The sequence below is a fragment of the Colius striatus genome, chromosome 19 (assembly GCF_028858725.1).
Source record: "Colius striatus isolate bColStr4 chromosome 19, bColStr4.1.hap1, whole genome shotgun sequence".
Lineage (NCBI taxonomy): Eukaryota > Metazoa > Chordata > Aves > Coliiformes > Coliidae > Colius > Colius striatus.
The window spans coordinates 4,037,323-4,054,660 of NC_084777.1; the positions used below are offsets into that span (position 1 = coordinate 4,037,323).

Genomic DNA, 17,338 nt, shown 5'->3' on the forward strand with positions numbered 1-17,338 from the left:
AACCCAAACGATTCTGTGACTCTGCAGAGCTTTCATAGAACCACAGGGGTTGGAAGGGACCCTTGAAAGGGTATCCCAGCAAGTGTTTGACTGACTGACTTGCTTGCTTTGGGCAGGTATTTATTTTTATTTGATAAAGTGGTGATTGTCTGCAAAAGGAAAGGGTACAGCTATGAGCTGAAAGAAATCATTGAGCTGCTTTTCCACAAAATGACTGATGACCCTATGAACAACAAGGACATTAAGAAGGTAGGTGGACTGGGGATTAGCTCTGCTGGAGAACGTTCTGGAGCTGTTTGTGCCAGTCCTTGACTAATGTGTTCCCATCAGCCTTTAAAAATAGAACCAGCTTGCAAAAAAGAGCTGGAAAGTAAATGATCAGCTTATCCAGGGCAGCATTATAGAGCATTGGGAAATGTTTATTAACGTGGGGCTGGGCTTGATCCTTGACCTGTGTCCTTGCAAAACAGCCCTGAAGAGGCTGGGATGGTTGGAGTTAGGAGAGAGGAAGCTGCTCCCTGCTTTCTGGCCCAGTGACAGTGAGGGACTGGCAGGGAGCAAACCTCAGGTGGGGTGGAAGGGAGGGAAGGTCTGTCCGGATGCTCCTGCTCCCCTGAGCCCTGGGCTGGAGGAGGCTGGAAAGGCAGTGTGTGAGCATTGCTGACCTGCCTGCCAAAAGCAGCACAGGGAGCACAGTTGCCACTGAAGAGACATCATTTTGCAAGTGGTTTAAGGCTTAATCTGCAGCTATGAAGGGAAGCTCTTGGTTTAGCAGAGACCCATTAGCTTAATCCACTTAGGTCCAAGAGGAGGAGGTGTTGTACAGATGGGGTAAGAGCCATTTGGGTGTGAGCAGCCAATTTTGCCACTTGGATGCTGATGAAATTCTGCCAACTTTGTGTTTTAATGAAATCTGTTTCCACTTTGCTCTCCTATGCTTTCTAGTCCCATGGAAAAATGGTAAGCAAAGCACTCCCTTCTCTCTCCTGGTTTTCTGTGCAGTGTTGTAATGAGACAGGCAGAGCATATGTGCAGTGGGCAGGTCAGGTGTTCCTCCTGGGCTGTCAGTTGCTGTCAGAGAGAGAGTTAATGGCTGGGGAGGATCCACTGGAGCAGAAAAACCTGGGTTCTCTCATCTGCCACTGTAAAGCCCTGTCTGGCTGTAGTGCACAGTGCCAAGCTGATTCAGGCATCATTAGTTGTGTTAGAGAAACACAGAGCTCTTTTTCCACCTTCCCTGCTGTTGCCTTTGCAAAGATTCATCAATCCTTGAGGGACAGGCAAAGAGCAGTTATTAAGAGGCCTGAAGAGAAGTGTGGTGGGTTTTGCTGCTCAGGTGCTGAGAGCACAGCAGTACAATCAACTGTCTTGTCTTCTCTTGCAGTGGTCATATGGCTTCTACCTAATTCACCTCCAGGGGAAGCAGGGCTTCCAGTTCTTCTGCAAGACAGAGGAAATGAAGAGGAAGTGGATGGAGCAATTTGAAATGGCAATGTGAGCATGAGGGGCTGCTCTAGCCTTGGGATGCAGCTGCCAGGCACAGGGGAACAGTGTCTTGGACCAGCACAGCCTGTGATGGGGAAGCTCCTGTGGGCTTGGTGGATGGGTCCCTGTGCCAAGGGAGCTTAGGTCCAGCATGAAATGCTTGGTACACCTCTGAAATGCTTGGTACACCCTGACACTCTGCAAGGTGTCAGGCCACACATAAAGCACCAAGCTGGGGCTGGAGGAAGGTGTTGCAGGAGCAGGGCTGCTGCTGCAGGGAGCTGGGCAGGTCTGGGCTGTTGATTCACACAGGCAAGGGCCAAACATCAGTGAATGTTGTACCAGGGCAAGGTTGATGGGCAAAATCCTCTCTCTGCACAGTCAGCCCCTGCCTCTGCTTTCACACTTGATTTCATGTGTGTTCCTGGGGTTTGCAAACTTTGACATGCAAACAGCAGCTGCTGGGCCAGGTCACGGGTGCAGCGTGGCTCAGAGGGACAGGTTGCTGACACCCTGGTCCTTTCCCTTAGGTCCAACATAAAGCCAGAGAAAGCCAATGCAAATCACCATAACTTTCAGATGTACACATTTGAAAAGACCACCAACTGCAAAGCCTGCAGGATGTTCCTGAGGTGAGCAATACCCTCCCAGCTCTTCTGCACTAACACATGGAAAGGGAAAACTCAGAACTGAGGCTGAATTAGGGCTCCTGACTACCTTTTTTTTAACCCCTTTGTGCAGAGGAACTTTCTACCAGGGCTATCTTTGCCCTAAATGTGGAGCAGGTGCTCACAAGGAGTGCTTGGAGATCATTCCTCCCTGCAAGATGGGTGAGTTGTTTCACATCAGGTGCCAAGGAGGTGAATGAGTGTGAATGATCTAAAAGATTTGCTCTAGAAAGCATTTAATGGCTGTTAATGGGTAACAAATCAAGGTACACTCCTGCTCACCTCCCAGGGCTGTCATTCACATGGGCTGAGGGTTTAGAAAAACCAAACCAACCCACCAAATCCCCCCCCAAACAAAGAGGCAAGTCAGAGCCCTGGTGCTGCTCAGTGCAAGGGACTGTCACAGAGTGGCTTTGGGGAGGTTTTGTGTGGAGAGTGGAGGGGAAAAGAAATTGCAAAACTGTGTGCAAGTGAGGAAATGCCCTTGTCCAGCTCCAGTCCCTCCCTGGGTCTTGCCCACCTGGTGCACAGCAATGGCTTGAGTGACCCCAGCCTCTGCTTTGGGCTTCCTGCAGCAAGTCCAAGAGCTGGTGATAGTTTAAGAGAAACATAAAATGGAGTTTGTTGCCTGTTAAAATAATCATTTCTTTCACCATTTCTCTTGCAGGTTCTTCAGCAGACCAGGTATGTTGTGTGCTGGTCCTTTCCCTGCATCCCCTTCTGTCTTGGGCAGAACCCACATCCATGCCTGGGCAGTGTGTGGGCAGCTCATGAGAAAAGCCAGCATGGGGTTCAGAGGGGTCACAGCAGTCTGGGGGCAGCACTGGAGACAAATGGCCTCTTCTCCAGCCTAAAACTGACCTGGGTTGTGTGGCACCACAGCCCTCAGGAGCTGCCAGCACCCATCACAGGCTGGGAGGAGGTACCAGGGAGGTTCTGGGGGAGGGTTTCTCATCCTGGGGGGTTCTTGTGGAGATGGCTGAGACTACTGTGTCCTCACAGAGACCTTTTCTCTCTCTTTGCAGGACTCACTGAGTGCAGGAGCTGGTAAGGACATTCCTGTGTTGCAGGAGGGCAAGTAGAGATTATGCAAGGGCAAGAGTTGATTATGGCTGCAGGTGTCCCTAACTGTGGCAGGGGAGAGCTCCTTCTGAAACCAGAGGGAGCATCAGGAGCTGCAGAAAGGTCCCTCAGGGCAAGTGGTGAGGCACTGAAGTCTCCCCAGAGCAGAAAGTCAGGTCTCCTGCAGAAAGCCCCAGCTCCTCCCTGGCCTCAGCCCTTGCCCACTGCAGCACCTTGTTTCTCTGGGTGCCTCCCTGCCCCTGGCCTGCTGTGCTGTGTGAGCAAAGCTTCTGAGCATCACACCAGGAACCTGGGGAGCCCTTCTGCTGGCTTGTCCTTCAAAACAGTCAAAAGATGTCCCAGCAGGGAGGTTTGTTGTAAATGGGAGCATCTTCCTGCCAGCATGTCTGGTGAGCTACAGGGATGTGTGGCTCCAGGAGCTGCCCATTGATGGGACTGTCAGTTGGGGTGGTTACCACAACAGTTTCTTATTTCCCTTTGCTTAAAACCAGCCAAGACAGAGTGCTGGGCCTGCCCTGCCCATGCTCTGGCTCCAAGGACAAGGAACAACTTGTTTCTGTGCTTTGACTAAAGCCAAGCCTGGCAAAAAGAAACCTGAATCAAATTGGTGGTTAAAAAAAAACCCCAAGAGGCCCAGAGTGCTCTGACTGAGCAGGGAGAGGCAGAGGTGGGGAAGCATTTTGAAGGTAAACACAGTGGGTTTGGTGCAGTTAGGGAAGCTTGCTTAATGTGCAGTTGTTGCCCAGCCAGCTGGACTTTGACTGGGAGCTGCAGGGGCGTTCAGGTCCCAGGGCCAGCTGGAAAGTGGAAGCCAAGTGTTTGCTGGTCTCTTTTTGCAGTGGTGGGGTCACTGCTGAGCCCAGCAGGGTTTGGTGCTGGCTGGGCAAGGCCTGATGAGAGCTGCTCTGCCATGGGGAGGCTCAAGTCCAAGTGCAGGGCTGGGAGTTGGAGCTTTGGCTTGGTTCAGTCCACCATGGGTTTGTTTTTGCTCAGGGAACTCAATCATCCATATAACTGCAGGAGCCCAGACTGTGGGCACTGTTCTGCTCTCATGCTTTCTGCCCTCAGATCCTGCCTGCTGGCACTGCTAGCTGGGAAGTTCACTGCACAGGGAACAACAGGCTTCAGGAGGGGTGGCTTTGTTTATGTAACAGGGACTTGGTGATGAAACTCTTTTGCTTCTCTCCCAGGTCCTAAAATGGTGGCAGTTCAAAATTACCATGGAAACCCAGCTCCCCCTGGGAAGCCAGTGCTGACATTTCAAATTGGGGATGTGATTGAGCTGCTGAGGGGGGACCCTGACTCGCCATGGTGGGAGGTGAGAGCAACTCCCCTCAGGAGATTCCTGGGCAGCTTTAAACCAGTGACTTCTGCACCATCCCTTTGGTTTGTGGGCTTTCCCAAAGCACAGGGATGTGCTGGGGGTTTGGGGAGGGGGCTAGGAGGCGGTTTGGAGTCTGTCCCCATCCCTGCATGGCAAAGGCATTGCTCCCCCTGCACACCCCACTGATACCCTCTGTGGCTTTGCAGGGCCGGCTGCTGCAGACAAAGAAGTCAGGTTACTTTCCCAGCTCATCAGTAAAGCCCTGCCCTGTGGATGCCAGGGTAAGTGCCAAGGGGGAGATGGAGCCAGGAGCACTAAGGTGGGTGCTGGAGGTGCTGCTCCAGCCATGCCTCTTGCTCTTCTCAGCCTTCTGCTTGAGACCTTGGTCCTTCCATAAGCCCTTGGACCTTGAATGAGGCCTTTTACTGCAGCTGAGTTAGCAAAGGGAGTGGATCCATCATCCCATGGTTGCAGATGTCTGGTTAGGTTGGTGTCAGCCCCATTCCCAAGGTTGGGGTTGGTGTGACCAGATCCAGACTCCATTCCCCCTCTCTGGGGCTGACTCAGGAGCAGACAACTCGAGTCATACTGCACTTCACTTTTTTGTTGCTGTGTTGGAATGCTGTCAGCTGCTTCCCAAGGGAAAAAAATGCTGAGGTAAAGGGGAAAATAAGCAGCCTGATCATCAGAGCTGGGAGGCTGAGAGAGCAATGCTCAGAGAAGTGCTCACCTATGCTCAGAGAAAGGCTGAGAGAGATGCTCAGCTCCACCACTGCTCTTCACCACCAAAGACAATGGTTGGGAAGCAGCTCTGCAGGCAAATACTTTCCAAGGAGAGGAGCATCCCACATGGGCTCAGCAGTAATAATCAACCACTCTTTGCTCATCAGTAATTAACAACCAGTGTGTTTGCTCATCTGTAACAAGCAACACTCCCTTTGCAGCCTCCCAACAGCCGTCCGCCCTCACGGGAGATCGACTACACGGCGTACCCATGGTGAGTTGCCTGGGCTGCTCCTGAGCAGTGTGCTGACCATGACCTTCTTCTGGCCATAAAGATGCCTCAGCCTTGTCTTTTAGTTGTTACCTGGGCAGGAATCCCCTGGAGTGAGGAATGAGGAGTGCAGGATGGCAGTGCTTTGCATCCTGGCCTCCCCGGTGGCATCGGGGTGTGGAAAGCTGGGGCAGCCCTCGCAGCATCAGTGGGGATGGAGAGGGACAGGGGCAGGAGGAGAGATGCTCTTTCCCATTTGGGATGTTACTTTGTGCCCAGAAAATTGTTTTGGGAGGAAGGAAGCAATTCCTGCTTTAGCAGGAGAGGCTGCACTTGGCTTGGCTTACCTCCTGCTCCCTCCTTCCAGCTCCAGCCAGGTTTGCAAATTCCTGAGTCTAAATTATCCCACTCCCCAACTTTTGCTGAGGCCTCATTTGCCTGAGGAGCAAGTCCCAGTCTGTGGGATTTTCTAGGTGTAAGGTACTTGAAAGGGAAGAGCTTGCACTCTGCATAGTTCACCCTCTGTGTTCAGTGGCTGAGCAGCTGCTTGTGCAGCTCAGGGCACTTCATGAAGAAAGTTCTGTTCTCACAGCTGAGGTGCTGAGGGCCAGGGGTTAGTGATGGGCTTGCCAGGTTGAGGGAAGGGCTGGGACTCCAGGAGCTTCAAGGGCTTTTCCAACCAAAATGACTGTGTGACTCTATAATGATGGAGATGAGATGAGATGAGATTTGCTGGAGACCTGTTTCTCTGCTTCCCTTCTCCAGCTTTCACCCCTTTAAAAAAGATGTGTCTTTTTGTCTCGACATGCCTTCTAAAGATTCCTCTTTTAAAGACCTGCATTAGTCTGTAGCTAATCTAGAGGGCTGATTAACCTCTGGGCTCAGGTTTGCAGGGAACATGGAGAGGCAGCAGACAGACAACCTGCTCAAGTCTCACGTCAGCGGCACGTACCTGATCCGGGAGCGGCCGGCCGAGGCCGAGCGCTTTGCCATCAGCATTAAGTGAGTAGGGAGCTAGTAAATCAGCATTACTCCTTTGCAGAGGGTGAGATGGGGCTGGAGCACGTGGATAGGTTTTCTTGACTACTTTTGCTGCCCTTCACAGGTTCAATGAGGAGGTGAAGCACATCAAGGTGGTGGAGAAGGACAATTGGATTCACATCACGGAAGCCAAGAAGTTTGAGAGCTTGCTGGTAGGTTGCTGTAGCCCCTCTGAGCATGCAAACAGGCCCTGTGAGTTATGCAGAGCAGGGCAGAGACAGCTGGGTGCCTCTCCATCCTTCTCAGGAGCTGGTGGAGTACTACCAGAGCCACTCACTGAAGGAGAGCTTCAAGCAGCTGGACACAACACTGAAATACCCCTATAAATCTCGGGAGCGTTCTACCTCCAGGACCTTCACTCGCTCTCCAGGTAAAACCCATCTTTGCTTCACAGTGGACCCTGTTAAACCCCTGATGGGACATCTCAGCCTTTCAGCAAGGTGTAGGAACACTGCTTGGATAAAGGGATTGATAGCTTTGCTGTAGGGCTGTGTTCAGTGTTGGGTCTCACACTACAGAAAAGATACTGAGGGGCTGCAGCGTGGCCAGAGCTGGGGAAGGGGCTGGAGCACAAGGGGCTGGGGAGGGGCTGAGGGAATGGGGGTGTTGAGCCTGGAGAAGAGGAGGCTGAGGGGAGACAGGAGCCCTCTCTGACACTCCCTGACAGGAGGCTGCAGTGAGCTGAGGGTTGGTCTCTTCTCCCAAGTAACAAGGGATAGGACAATAGGAAACAGCCTCAGGTTGCCCCAGGGGAGGTTGAGGTTGGAGCTGAGGCAGAACTGTTTCCCTGGGAGGGGTGTCAGCCCTGTGCCAGGCTGCCCAGGGAGCTGGGGGAGTGCCCAGCCCTGGAGGGATCCCAGAGCCATGGGGCTGAGGTGCTGAGGCCATGAGGTAGTGGTGGGCTGGGCAGGGTGAGGGGAGGGCTGGGACTGCAGCAGCTTTTAAAGGGCTTTTCCAACCCAAACAACTCTGTGATTCTATGAACCTTCAAAGTCTCATGCTCAGCTGGAAGCAAAGCTGAGGCTACTGGCATTGGTGCTCTGACCTCATACAGCTCCATGGATAGATGCAGCCTCCCAGGGAGAGCTTTTACTGGAAGAGGCTGGTTTTCCCTCTGTGGTTTTGCAGCCTGTCCTCGAGGGTGGTTTGGCCACCCCTGGTCCTGCTGGTTGAGGAGCAGGATGCTGTTAGTGAGATACATCATGTCTTACCTGCCTACCTGAGCCTTTTTGTGCATGTGTCTCAATGGATCCAGTTCCAGTGTGACTTGTGATGGTTTGAATCCCAGGGGCACTCCTTTAATGGAGATGAGGGGAGAAATGGTAAGTCTGTGCCTGAGGTTAAAAAGCAAAAGCCCCAGAGCTGGAAAGCACAACATGCACTGCTGCAGGTGTTCTGCTTTCTGCCTGAGTGCAGAAATCATTACCTGGGGAGGAAAAAATACATCTTTAATTTTTCTTTCCATGATACATTTACAAAAGCCCCAAAAGGAGATAGTTTAAAAGAGCTGATTAAATATCCTTCTGCATAAAATACAAGCCCAGGATGACCTTTGAGCCCTCACAGTAGCTGTGGGGCTGCAGCCTGACCCAGCTCCAAGCCTCTGTGAAGACCTTCTGCATGCTTTGCCCCATGTTTCTCTGTTGCCTTTTAAAGCATTGTGCATTAGAGTTTGCTTCTTTTTTACTTTCCTTTTTAATGTGTGTTCTGCCTCTTTGTTTCTCTCTAACCTCTCTGCAGCCTCCTGCGCTTCCTACAACTTTTCTTTTCTCAGTCCTCAGGGCCTCAACTTTTCTTCTCAGAGCTCCTCCAGTCCCTTCTGGTCAGGTACCAGTGGCTCTCCCCTCAGGAGAGAGATGTCCCACCTACCCCAAGCTGCAGCATCCCCAGCTTGAAAGCCATCACCAGTGGGATCTGCAGGGTCCTCACTGTCCCTCCATCACCCACAGGCAGTCCAGAGGGTCCCCAGTGCTGCCCTGAGGCACAGCCTGGATAGAAGTTAATTAACCAAGGCTTGGCTGGAAGCAAAACACACTCCCTCCCCTCTCCCCAAAATCAAGGCAGGGAGAAGATGGAGTTATCACTGTTTGGGAAAGGGGGCTAAAATTAATGGAGAAGTGAATATAGCACACTGGGATCTCATGATGTGCTTCAAGCTCGATCTGCTCACCCTGTGTGTCTCACTGACCAGGCAATGGCATCACACCATCTTCCAGACCATTTCTCCTTGCTCTACAAGGACAACATCTCAATGTCCAGCAGTTTTTGAGCTCTGGTATCTGAGGCTGCTCAGGAGCCTCTTGCTGAGAAGGCAAAGGGATCAGTGCTGTCAGATGTGGTTTGGGGCTCATTCTGCCTGCAGAGAGTGCTCTGGCCTTTGAACCCTGTTGATTAACCAGCCTTACAGACTGGTGTCTGCCTCCCTGTTTGGCAGGATCAGAGCACAACTGTGCCAGTTCATTTCTTCTCTTATTACCTCTCAGTATTATCTTTAGGCTGAGCAGGGCAATCACTGGCAAAGCCACAGGTGCTTCCCTTGGGAAGAACACTCAACTTTTCAAGGTATTGGAACCTGATTCTGGGAATTGGGGATGCTTTGGCTGGCAGGATGCAATTTGGGCAGCAGTGGGCTCTGAGCAGGCTCCTGATGAAAGAGTTCAAAGCTGCTGTGCTTGTGGCTCCAAGGATGGATGAGCCCTCCAGTGACTGCACGTTGTGTGTCTGGTCTCCATCCCCATCCTCATCTCCTTCCATCCCCAGGGCTGAAAACCTGGGCAAAGCTTTTCCTCAATCATGTAGTTCAACCTTGGTTTGCAAACACTGAAAATGGAAACGAATCCTTGAAAGGCTTGGGACAAAAAGGAGAGAACTTCCCTGCAACACAACAGCCCTTCTGGGGGGGTTGGGGTTTGTTGCAAACTGCAGAGGAGGTGTGTTTTTTTTCTCCTCCTCTGTCCATCCCTTCCCTCCCACTGTTGCTCCCCAGCCCAGATGCCAGGGCAGGGAAGCTGAGCATGGCCCTGGCTTCCTTCCACCCCCTCACTGCTCCTCTTCCTTGTGCCTCCCCTGAGCATCCCCTGCCTGAAGCGATGGAGATCCGTGGTGCTGGTGGAGGTCAGGTCCTGGCATGGCTCATTATTACAAACTGTTGGTCAGAGTTAAGATTTGCAGGTGCTTTTACACCTTTTGCTCTGTTATGGGACCAATTTGCAAGGCCTCTGGCTGCACCCTGGCAGGGACAGGAGCAGGGAGGTTTGCAGGCAGGACAGGGGTGGCTGCAGCTTGTTCCTCCTCGTGGGAAAACACACTGGTTTTGCTCAGCATCTTTAGGAGACTCCAACCCCAGTGACTCAGAATTTGAAGGAGATTTTTGCCAAACCTCTTTTCCACAAGATGTTCCCACCAAGTGCAGGGAGCTGTGTGGCAGCCAGTCCTGACATCCATGATGGAACATGATTTGGCTTCCTTGTTAATGACCATGTCGCTCCTGTGAAATCTTTCCCTTCTCACAGAAGTGCCCCTCAGCCCAGCAATGCCCAAGGGGTCACAGCCTCTCCTGGTCAGCAGAGAGGGGTTTCCCAAGCCCACAGAGCTGTTTAAAGCCCAGCAGGAATCCAGAGTAACCCTGACTGCCTCAGTTGGTGTGGGGCTGAGCCATTTGGATGAGCCCACCCTCCCAATCGGAGCTGCTCCAGGTCGTGGCATTGCAACGGGAGCCAGCACCATGGTGGAAAAAAAAACCCAGGTTGAACCTGACCAAGCTTTCCCCAGGCTTTGGCCAGTGCCACATGGAGGAGCAGCTCCTGAGTGCCTCTGCTTTGTGCCCCTGCAGTGTTCACCCCACGGGTCATAGGGACGGCGGTGGCTCGGTACAACTTCGCGGCGCGGGACATGCGGGAGCTCTCGCTGCGAGAGGGAGACGTGGTGAAGATCTACAGCAGGATTGGTGGGGACCAGGGCTGGTGGAAGGGGGAAACCAATGGGAGAGTAAGTGCAGCTGCATAATATCCCACCTGCTTTCTGTGGCATCTGGCTCTCCCTCCTTTCAGCCTGCCCAGCAAAATGAAGTGGCCCACTTGTGTGTCCAGAGACAGGAATGGAGCTGGGGAAGGGGCTGGAGCATAAGTCTGATGAGGAGAGGCTGAGGGACCTTGGGAGTGTTTAGTCTGGAGGAGGAGGCTGAGGGAAGACAGGAGCACTCTCTGCAAGTCCTTGACAGGAGGTTGTGGTGAGGTGGGAATTGGTCTCTTCTCCCAAGTAACAAGAGAAGGGGAAATGGGCTCCAGTTGCACCAGGGGAGGTTGAGATTGGAGCTGGGGCAGAACTGTTTCCCTGAGAGGGGTGTCAGCCCCTGTGCCAGGCTGCCCAGGGAGCTGGGGGAGTGCCCAGCCCTGGAGGGATCCCAAAGCCGTGGAGCTGAGGGCTGTGGGTCAGTGCTGGGCTGGGCAGGGTGAGGGCAGGGCTGGGACTGCAGCAGCTTCAAGGGCTTTTCCAACCAAAATGATTCTGTGATTCAGTTGCTCCTTCCTGGCTCTGGGTGGGCTGTCATCTCCCCAGAGGCACTGCTGTGTCCCCAGGCAGTGCTGTGTGACCAGGGCAGGCAGTGGGCAGCGTACCCCACATCAGAGCAACGGCTGCACCACGGTCCCCACCAGCCAAACAGCTCAGGGCGTGGGCACATGGCAGGAGGGGAGCAGCCCCACTGATGGGTCAGGGGGGTCCCCACTCTCCAGCTGACCTCTCCCTTTCCCTGGCAGGTTGGCTGGTTTCCCTCAACATACGTGGAAGAGGAGGGGGTGCAGTGAGTGCGGATGGCTGGTGGCAAGTCCTCGAGCAGCCCGAGCCGAGCCGCCGCCTCCCGCAGACTCTGGCGCTCGGTGCCTCTGTACAGTGTGTGTGTGCACCCTGGGCCTCGCTCCTCCCTGCCTGTATAGAAGATGGATGGCCTGAAGATTGCTGGTGTGTGGGATGATGTCGGTGTAGCAGCTGCAGGAGAGTCCCTGGGGGAAAAGCCACGCTCCTCTGCATGGACAGAGCTGAGAGACTCTGGGCGCTGCCCGCCGAGGATGGGGCTGCAAAGCCCTTGGAGGAAAAGTGTTGGAAAAGCCACCGTGGTGATGGTGGAGGGAGGCTGAAGGCTGGTGCCTGGGCTGGTGCCTGGGTGTGCCAAGGGGGAGGACTTGGTGGTTTCTAAGGGGAGGGAGTGACTCAGCCCAGAGATGATGCAGCCCCCCTGCCCTGCTGCTGGGGTGGGCTCCCTGAGCCAGGATTTTGGCAGTGCCCAGCAGCACCGTGTTGCAGCTGGGGTGAGGGGCTAGAGCGAGGACACCCGGCCTGGGAAGGAGGAATGATGCCATCTGGGAAACCAGGAGCACGTTTTGACCATCAGACATAGGCTGGGATCAGACCTGCAGGTCAGACAGGAGGAGAAAGAGCCACCTTGGCATCCCAAGGCTGTTTTCTTTAGGAGCACCTCGAGTCCCCCCGTGCTTGCTGCAGGAGGAGGGGGCAGCCAAGGGTGCCAGTTGGTCCCAGCAGTGAACAGGAGGTCTCAGCACATTGCAGGACTAGAGATGTGCTTTACCACACAAGGGTTTGGGAAGCCACCAAGGCACCAGGTACACGCAGAGGAGCAGACCCTGTGTCCATGGGCCTGTCCTGCTCTCACTCCCAGCTTGCCCCTCAGGCCATGCTTCCTGCAGCCACGACATGTCTCACCTCACTGAGCTCAGGGGGAGCAAACCCACCTGAGTAAGGGCTATGGTATCCACTCATTTCTCTCACTAAGTTGTGAAAGCATCTCTTCTTCCCCATCTGTGTGCACTTTTGGGGGCTGGGAGCGTTGCCCCTCTCTTCCTCCCACAGGCTGTTGCTGCTGCTGCTGTCAAGTAAAGGTCAGTCTGTGTTGGCATTGCTGCTGTGTCCTGAGCACTCTCCACCCAGGTCTGTTCATCCCAAAGTGCAGCTCCCATGGCTGGGAGGCAGAGCTGCCAGGTGGAAATCCCTGCCATCATCTTCTCACCAGCACTGGCTTTGCTCTGCAGCTCCACAGCTTCCTTCCAAGGTGCAAATACCAACAACTACCCGTGTGGGTGTGTGGCAGGGAACAACCTTCCCCTGGTGTGAGTGCCAGGAGATGCCCTCCAGCCTCTCTGAGGAAATGGCACTTGAGTTGGTGCTTCCAGGCCCTCATGTTGTTCCCTGGGACCTGTGCAGGTCCTGCCATGAGGCACTGTGTGGTGCAGGTCAGGGATGTGCCAGTGCTGGGAGGTGAGTGGGGCTGATGCCCTCGGCCCCTGGCACAGGGATGCCATGGCAGCATCCACAAAGCAGCAGTGCCCTGCTTGGGGTAATCAATGGAAGAGCTGGGGGCTCTCAAGGAAAAGGGGAAGGTATTAACTTGGAAATGAACTGTTGCTGAGTGACAAGCCCAGAGCTGTGCTGCTTTGCTGCCTGTTCCTCCTGCAGCCCTGGGAGTGCCCTGCTCTCAGTGCCATGGTGGCACAGGGCTGGGGGCAGATGCTCGTGGGGTCTTGCTCTGCAAGGGGACGGGGACAGGGAGGGTCTGGGGGCTTTCCCAAGGTACTGTTTGGTGCTAGAGGCCCTCAGAGCTCAGCTCAGGGTACACTCAAGGGGGAGCTGGTGATGCTCCATTCCTGTGCAATGCAAACTCCAGGAACTGGGGTTCCTGGGGCTGTGCAGGGGCTGAGGGGGATGTTTGGGGGGATGACACACACACCCCCCAGACAAACTCATCTTCTGCCTCATCCTGAAGCCTTACACATCCCTCCTGGTTAACGTGGCTGATGCTGTAAGGCAGTGAGGGCATCCTCTCTGGAAGAGCATCTTCTCTGTCCCAGGGACCATGACATCATGGCCTCATCCCTCACCCCAGAGGCACCCCCGAGCTCAGCCCCTGCCTGCCCTCCCCTCCCAGCCCTGCCAAACCCCCCCTTCCCTCCAGAGAGCTCTCCCTCTTGTGTTTACTGTTGTAAGAAACTTGTTACAGAGATTGTTTTGTTTGTAAGTAATTATTCAGCCATTTGCCACAATATATCTGTGAATAAGAAAGGGAAATGTGGGGTTTTTTATGATGGTGAGCAAGCTGTGTATATATTTTAGTTCCTCACAGGTAGTTCCCAGCTGCCATGGGATAACCTGGGAAAAGAATATGTCAGTTCCTTGGGGGGGTTTTTCCTTTGCACTGCACTAACTGGGGGAGGGCTGGAGGGGGTTTGGAAGAGAGAACTGTTTGTTTCTGGAATAGTTTCTAGCTGGGAATTTGGAAATCATTCTGGACTAGCTTGTTAATGCTGGAATAGAAACTTTAGCTGCTACTTTAGCAACTCTTTTGCATGTGGTTTTTTGCAGACCTTTTTTTCAGCTACAAGACAGCAAAGTAAATTCCACAATGAAAAACAAATAAAGTGTCATTTTGCTGACAGGGGTTTGGTTTTCCCCAGCCATGGCTTTCACTGTGCTGAAGGGTTCACACTTGTGATGGGCTTCATGGCACTAAAGCCCCTTTGGCTGTGCTGAGGCCTGAGGGGAGGCTGGGCCAGGGGAGACACAGGGATGGATCCTTTAATGATTCCTGCCATGAACTGTAAGTGTTTGAACCCTTGCAAAACTCAGGGCAGATCCTTTCTGCAGTGCCACACACCTCACCTGTTGAGTCCCTTCTCCTTGTTTCTGGAGCAGCTGCTCTCATGCAGTTGTTCCAAACTCCTCCTTGGCAGCTTTGCAGGGGCTCCAGGAGCTGAACCACTGTGGGATGAGAGAAGGAGCATGGTTTTCCATGGCTTTTAGTCTCTCCCAAGTATGATATTCCAGAATCCCACTCAGCCCTGCATGCAGCAGCATTTTCCAGAGCAATACAAGAAACTGCACATTGCAAAATAGCTGAGGGGTTGCTGGAGGTTTCACCCCAGAGCAGGGACATGTGATGCCACTGTGAGGCTGCTGTGCCATTCATTTCAGAAGATTCCTGGTTTTTCCTGTTCTTGGGGTCCCTGGTGCTTTCTCTCCCTCTCCTCAGCTTTCACAGGGTCAGCTGGAAGGGGCTGTAGCAATGTGCAGAGGGGTTTTGCTCAGAGGAGCAGGACATGAGCTGGACACCATGGGATGCTGATTTGGAAAGATGCTGCTCGGGTATTCAGCCTTGGCCAGGGTGATCACCCCTGCTTGGGTTAAAGCCTTTCCCCTTGCTGCAGTTGAGTCTAAGGGAATCTCTCCAACATGCACCACGTATGAAATGCCAATTTGTGGTGCTCTCCTGCTGGCAATGAATGTTGGCCCAGTCCTGGGCGAGTCAATGGGCATCACCAGCAGATGCTGGGCTGCAGAAACACAGCACCAGAGCCTGGAGCAGACTGATGGGAAAGAGCAGGTAAGTGCAAGAATCTGCTTCCATGCCAGCTCCTGCCTCTGGGGACATCCCTCCCACCCTGAGGACATCCCTCCCACCCTGAGGACATCCCTGCCACCCTCTGAGGATATCCCTGCCACCCCTGGGGCTGGCTCCTCCGTGGCAGCTGGTGACACTTAACCCTCAGGGGTGGTTGGAGGGTTGAGGCCATGGGCAGGTGGCTGCAGCCACAGCTTTGCTCTGCTCCATGTCCATGGGGTTTGGACTGATGGGAGATCTGATGCCTCAGGGATAAATGGGGCATTTATTCCCTGTGCCCAGCTACAGCCAGGTGCTGTAACCAGACCAGGAGCAGCCTTCCCAGGGGCATTAACAGGAGAATAAATCTCCAGCCATGGCCAGCACAGCTGGCTGCAGCCCTGAGCAGACCCCAGGAGGGGACATACACCACACACAGGTTTTGTTGTTATTTCTCAGTATTTCTCTCCCCAGCAGCAGCAGCTGCTGATATAATCTCCCCTGTTAGCTGGGCTCACCAGGGCTCTGCCTCTGCTCTGAGCAAACACTGTGTGTGTGTGGGGGAGTGGGGGGTGGGAGGAGGTGGCAGTTGCTGGCCACTCTCTGCAAGCAGCAGGTCCTGCTCAGTGTGACAGAGTGACAGTCACCTCAGCATGGTCCCTTGGCTGGACCTTGAGCCACCTCCCTCTGCCACCTTGGCTGGTCCCTGCTGGGAGCAGGCACATGGGCTCACGTGTAAGTGCCTGTGTCACCCAGCTCAGTGGACACCAAAAGAAGGGTCCAAACCCCTGTGCAATCAGGATGGGGAAACTGAGGCTGGAGGTTGCCAACAGGAGCTCAGCAAAGCTCTGGTGTGGGGTTGAGCCTGCTTTCAGTTCAGGGTCACATACTGGCAGTGCTTGCCCAAAGTGAAAGTCACACAGAATCCAGCATGGTGGGGGTGGGAAGGGCCCTGCAGAGCTCACCCAGCCCAACCCCTGCTAAAGCAGGTTCCCCTCACTCAGGGGCACAGGGATGTGTTCAGGTGGGGTTGGAAACCTCCCAAGAAGGAGCCTCCACACCCTCCCTGGGCAGCCTGGCTCCCTGACCTCAGCACCAAAGTAGTTTCTCCATCTGTTCCAGTGGAACTGTTTGTGTTCCAGCCTGTGCCCATTACCCCTTGTCCTGTCCTCCAGACAATTCTGACTGCAGAGCAGGGGAGAGCACAGCTGGCTCTGCACTGGTGTGGGCTGGGGCTGGGGCTGGCACACGTTTGCAGGCTGCTGCACAGCACCATCAGCTGCACTTTGCAGCACGCCTGGCTAGTTCATTCCTTCAGCCATAGTGTTCTCTGTGACCTAGAAACCTCCAGCTGGCACATGCAAACCCCTCTGCTCCTTTGGTTTTTAATTAATCTGAGAATTCAGGAAAAGCTTGAACTGGTTTAGGCTTCCTCTACATTGCACTGACCAGCAGGAAGAAGATACCCACCCTCCCTCGTGCTCTGGAGCTGCATCAGAGGGAATGAAGTCCCTGCCACTGCCTCTGCTGCCTGTGCTGAGCTTGGTGAAGGCTCAGGCTGCTGAATGCACACTTGGGTTTGTATTGTTTTAGGTCTGGTCTAACCCAAAGGTCATATTTGTAATTAGTACATGCTGATGAAACGGTTCTGGCCTGTCAAACAGAAACACCCCCCTGCAAACAGGAGTTTAGACTTGTTTGCATCTCTGTGGTTATTCTGAGCCATTAGCCCAGGGAGAAGTCTGGAGGAACTGGGGCTCAGTTGGAAACTTGGAAAGTCATTTTTGTCTTGAGGGAGGGGAAAGAAATGCTGCCTGAGATGGGGCTAATGCTGGAACAAGCAGCTCCCTGGAACTTGCTGGAACAATCCCCTGCTACCCCAACCCTTCCCAGACTGAGGGAGTTTGGATGCAGACTGGGTACCATGGGGTGTTCAGTGTGCAGGAGCAGTGGGGGACACTTCTCAGGGACACAGTCCTGTTGAATACCAGAAGCCCCTCAAACCACCCTCTCTGGGCTCCTCAGGGCTCCATGGGGTGAGTGAGGGGCTCTGCAGGGACCACGATGCTGCTCAGACCATTGGCCAAACCCCAGCTCCACCCAACCTCTGCTTCTCTGGATATCTGAGTCCTCCTCAGCTGCCTTTGAAGCTCTTGGGCCTGTGTATCTTGCCCAAACAAGCCCTCATTTCAGAGCTGAGTCCTGGGCCAGGAGACACAATAAACTTTTGTGCTGGGAGAGCTCAAACATTCATTCCCCAGCCCAAAATGAAACGGGTTTGGTGTTGCCACCTTTGCTCTGAGCTCTTGCTTTGAGTTCTGTTCTGAACTGAGTGTACCCTGATACCCTGGCAGTGC

General features: G+C 53.8%; 1 protein-coding gene across 1 annotated transcript in view; it reads left to right on the forward strand.

Annotated features, from left to right (window-relative positions):
- Positions 1-14,021, forward strand: part of VAV2 (vav guanine nucleotide exchange factor 2) — a 130,371-nt gene extending 116,350 nt beyond the window's left edge. The window contains exons 14-27 of the mRNA XM_062011600.1: positions 117-249; positions 1,385-1,494; positions 2,016-2,117; positions 2,227-2,315; positions 2,821-2,837; positions 3,179-3,200; positions 4,427-4,554; positions 4,767-4,841; positions 5,505-5,557; positions 6,440-6,556; positions 6,660-6,747; positions 6,842-6,965; positions 10,428-10,582; positions 11,353-14,021. Of these exons, the coding sequence (XP_061867584.1) occupies positions 117-249; positions 1,385-1,494; positions 2,016-2,117; positions 2,227-2,315; positions 2,821-2,837; positions 3,179-3,200; positions 4,427-4,554; positions 4,767-4,841; positions 5,505-5,557; positions 6,440-6,556; positions 6,660-6,747; positions 6,842-6,965; positions 10,428-10,582; positions 11,353-11,400 (1,261 nt within the window). The 3' untranslated portion in view covers positions 11,401-14,021. The remainder of the gene's footprint in view (positions 1-116; positions 250-1,384; positions 1,495-2,015; positions 2,118-2,226; positions 2,316-2,820; positions 2,838-3,178; positions 3,201-4,426; positions 4,555-4,766; positions 4,842-5,504; positions 5,558-6,439; positions 6,557-6,659; positions 6,748-6,841; positions 6,966-10,427; positions 10,583-11,352) is intronic.
- Positions 14,022-17,338: the final 3,317 nt, after the last annotated feature.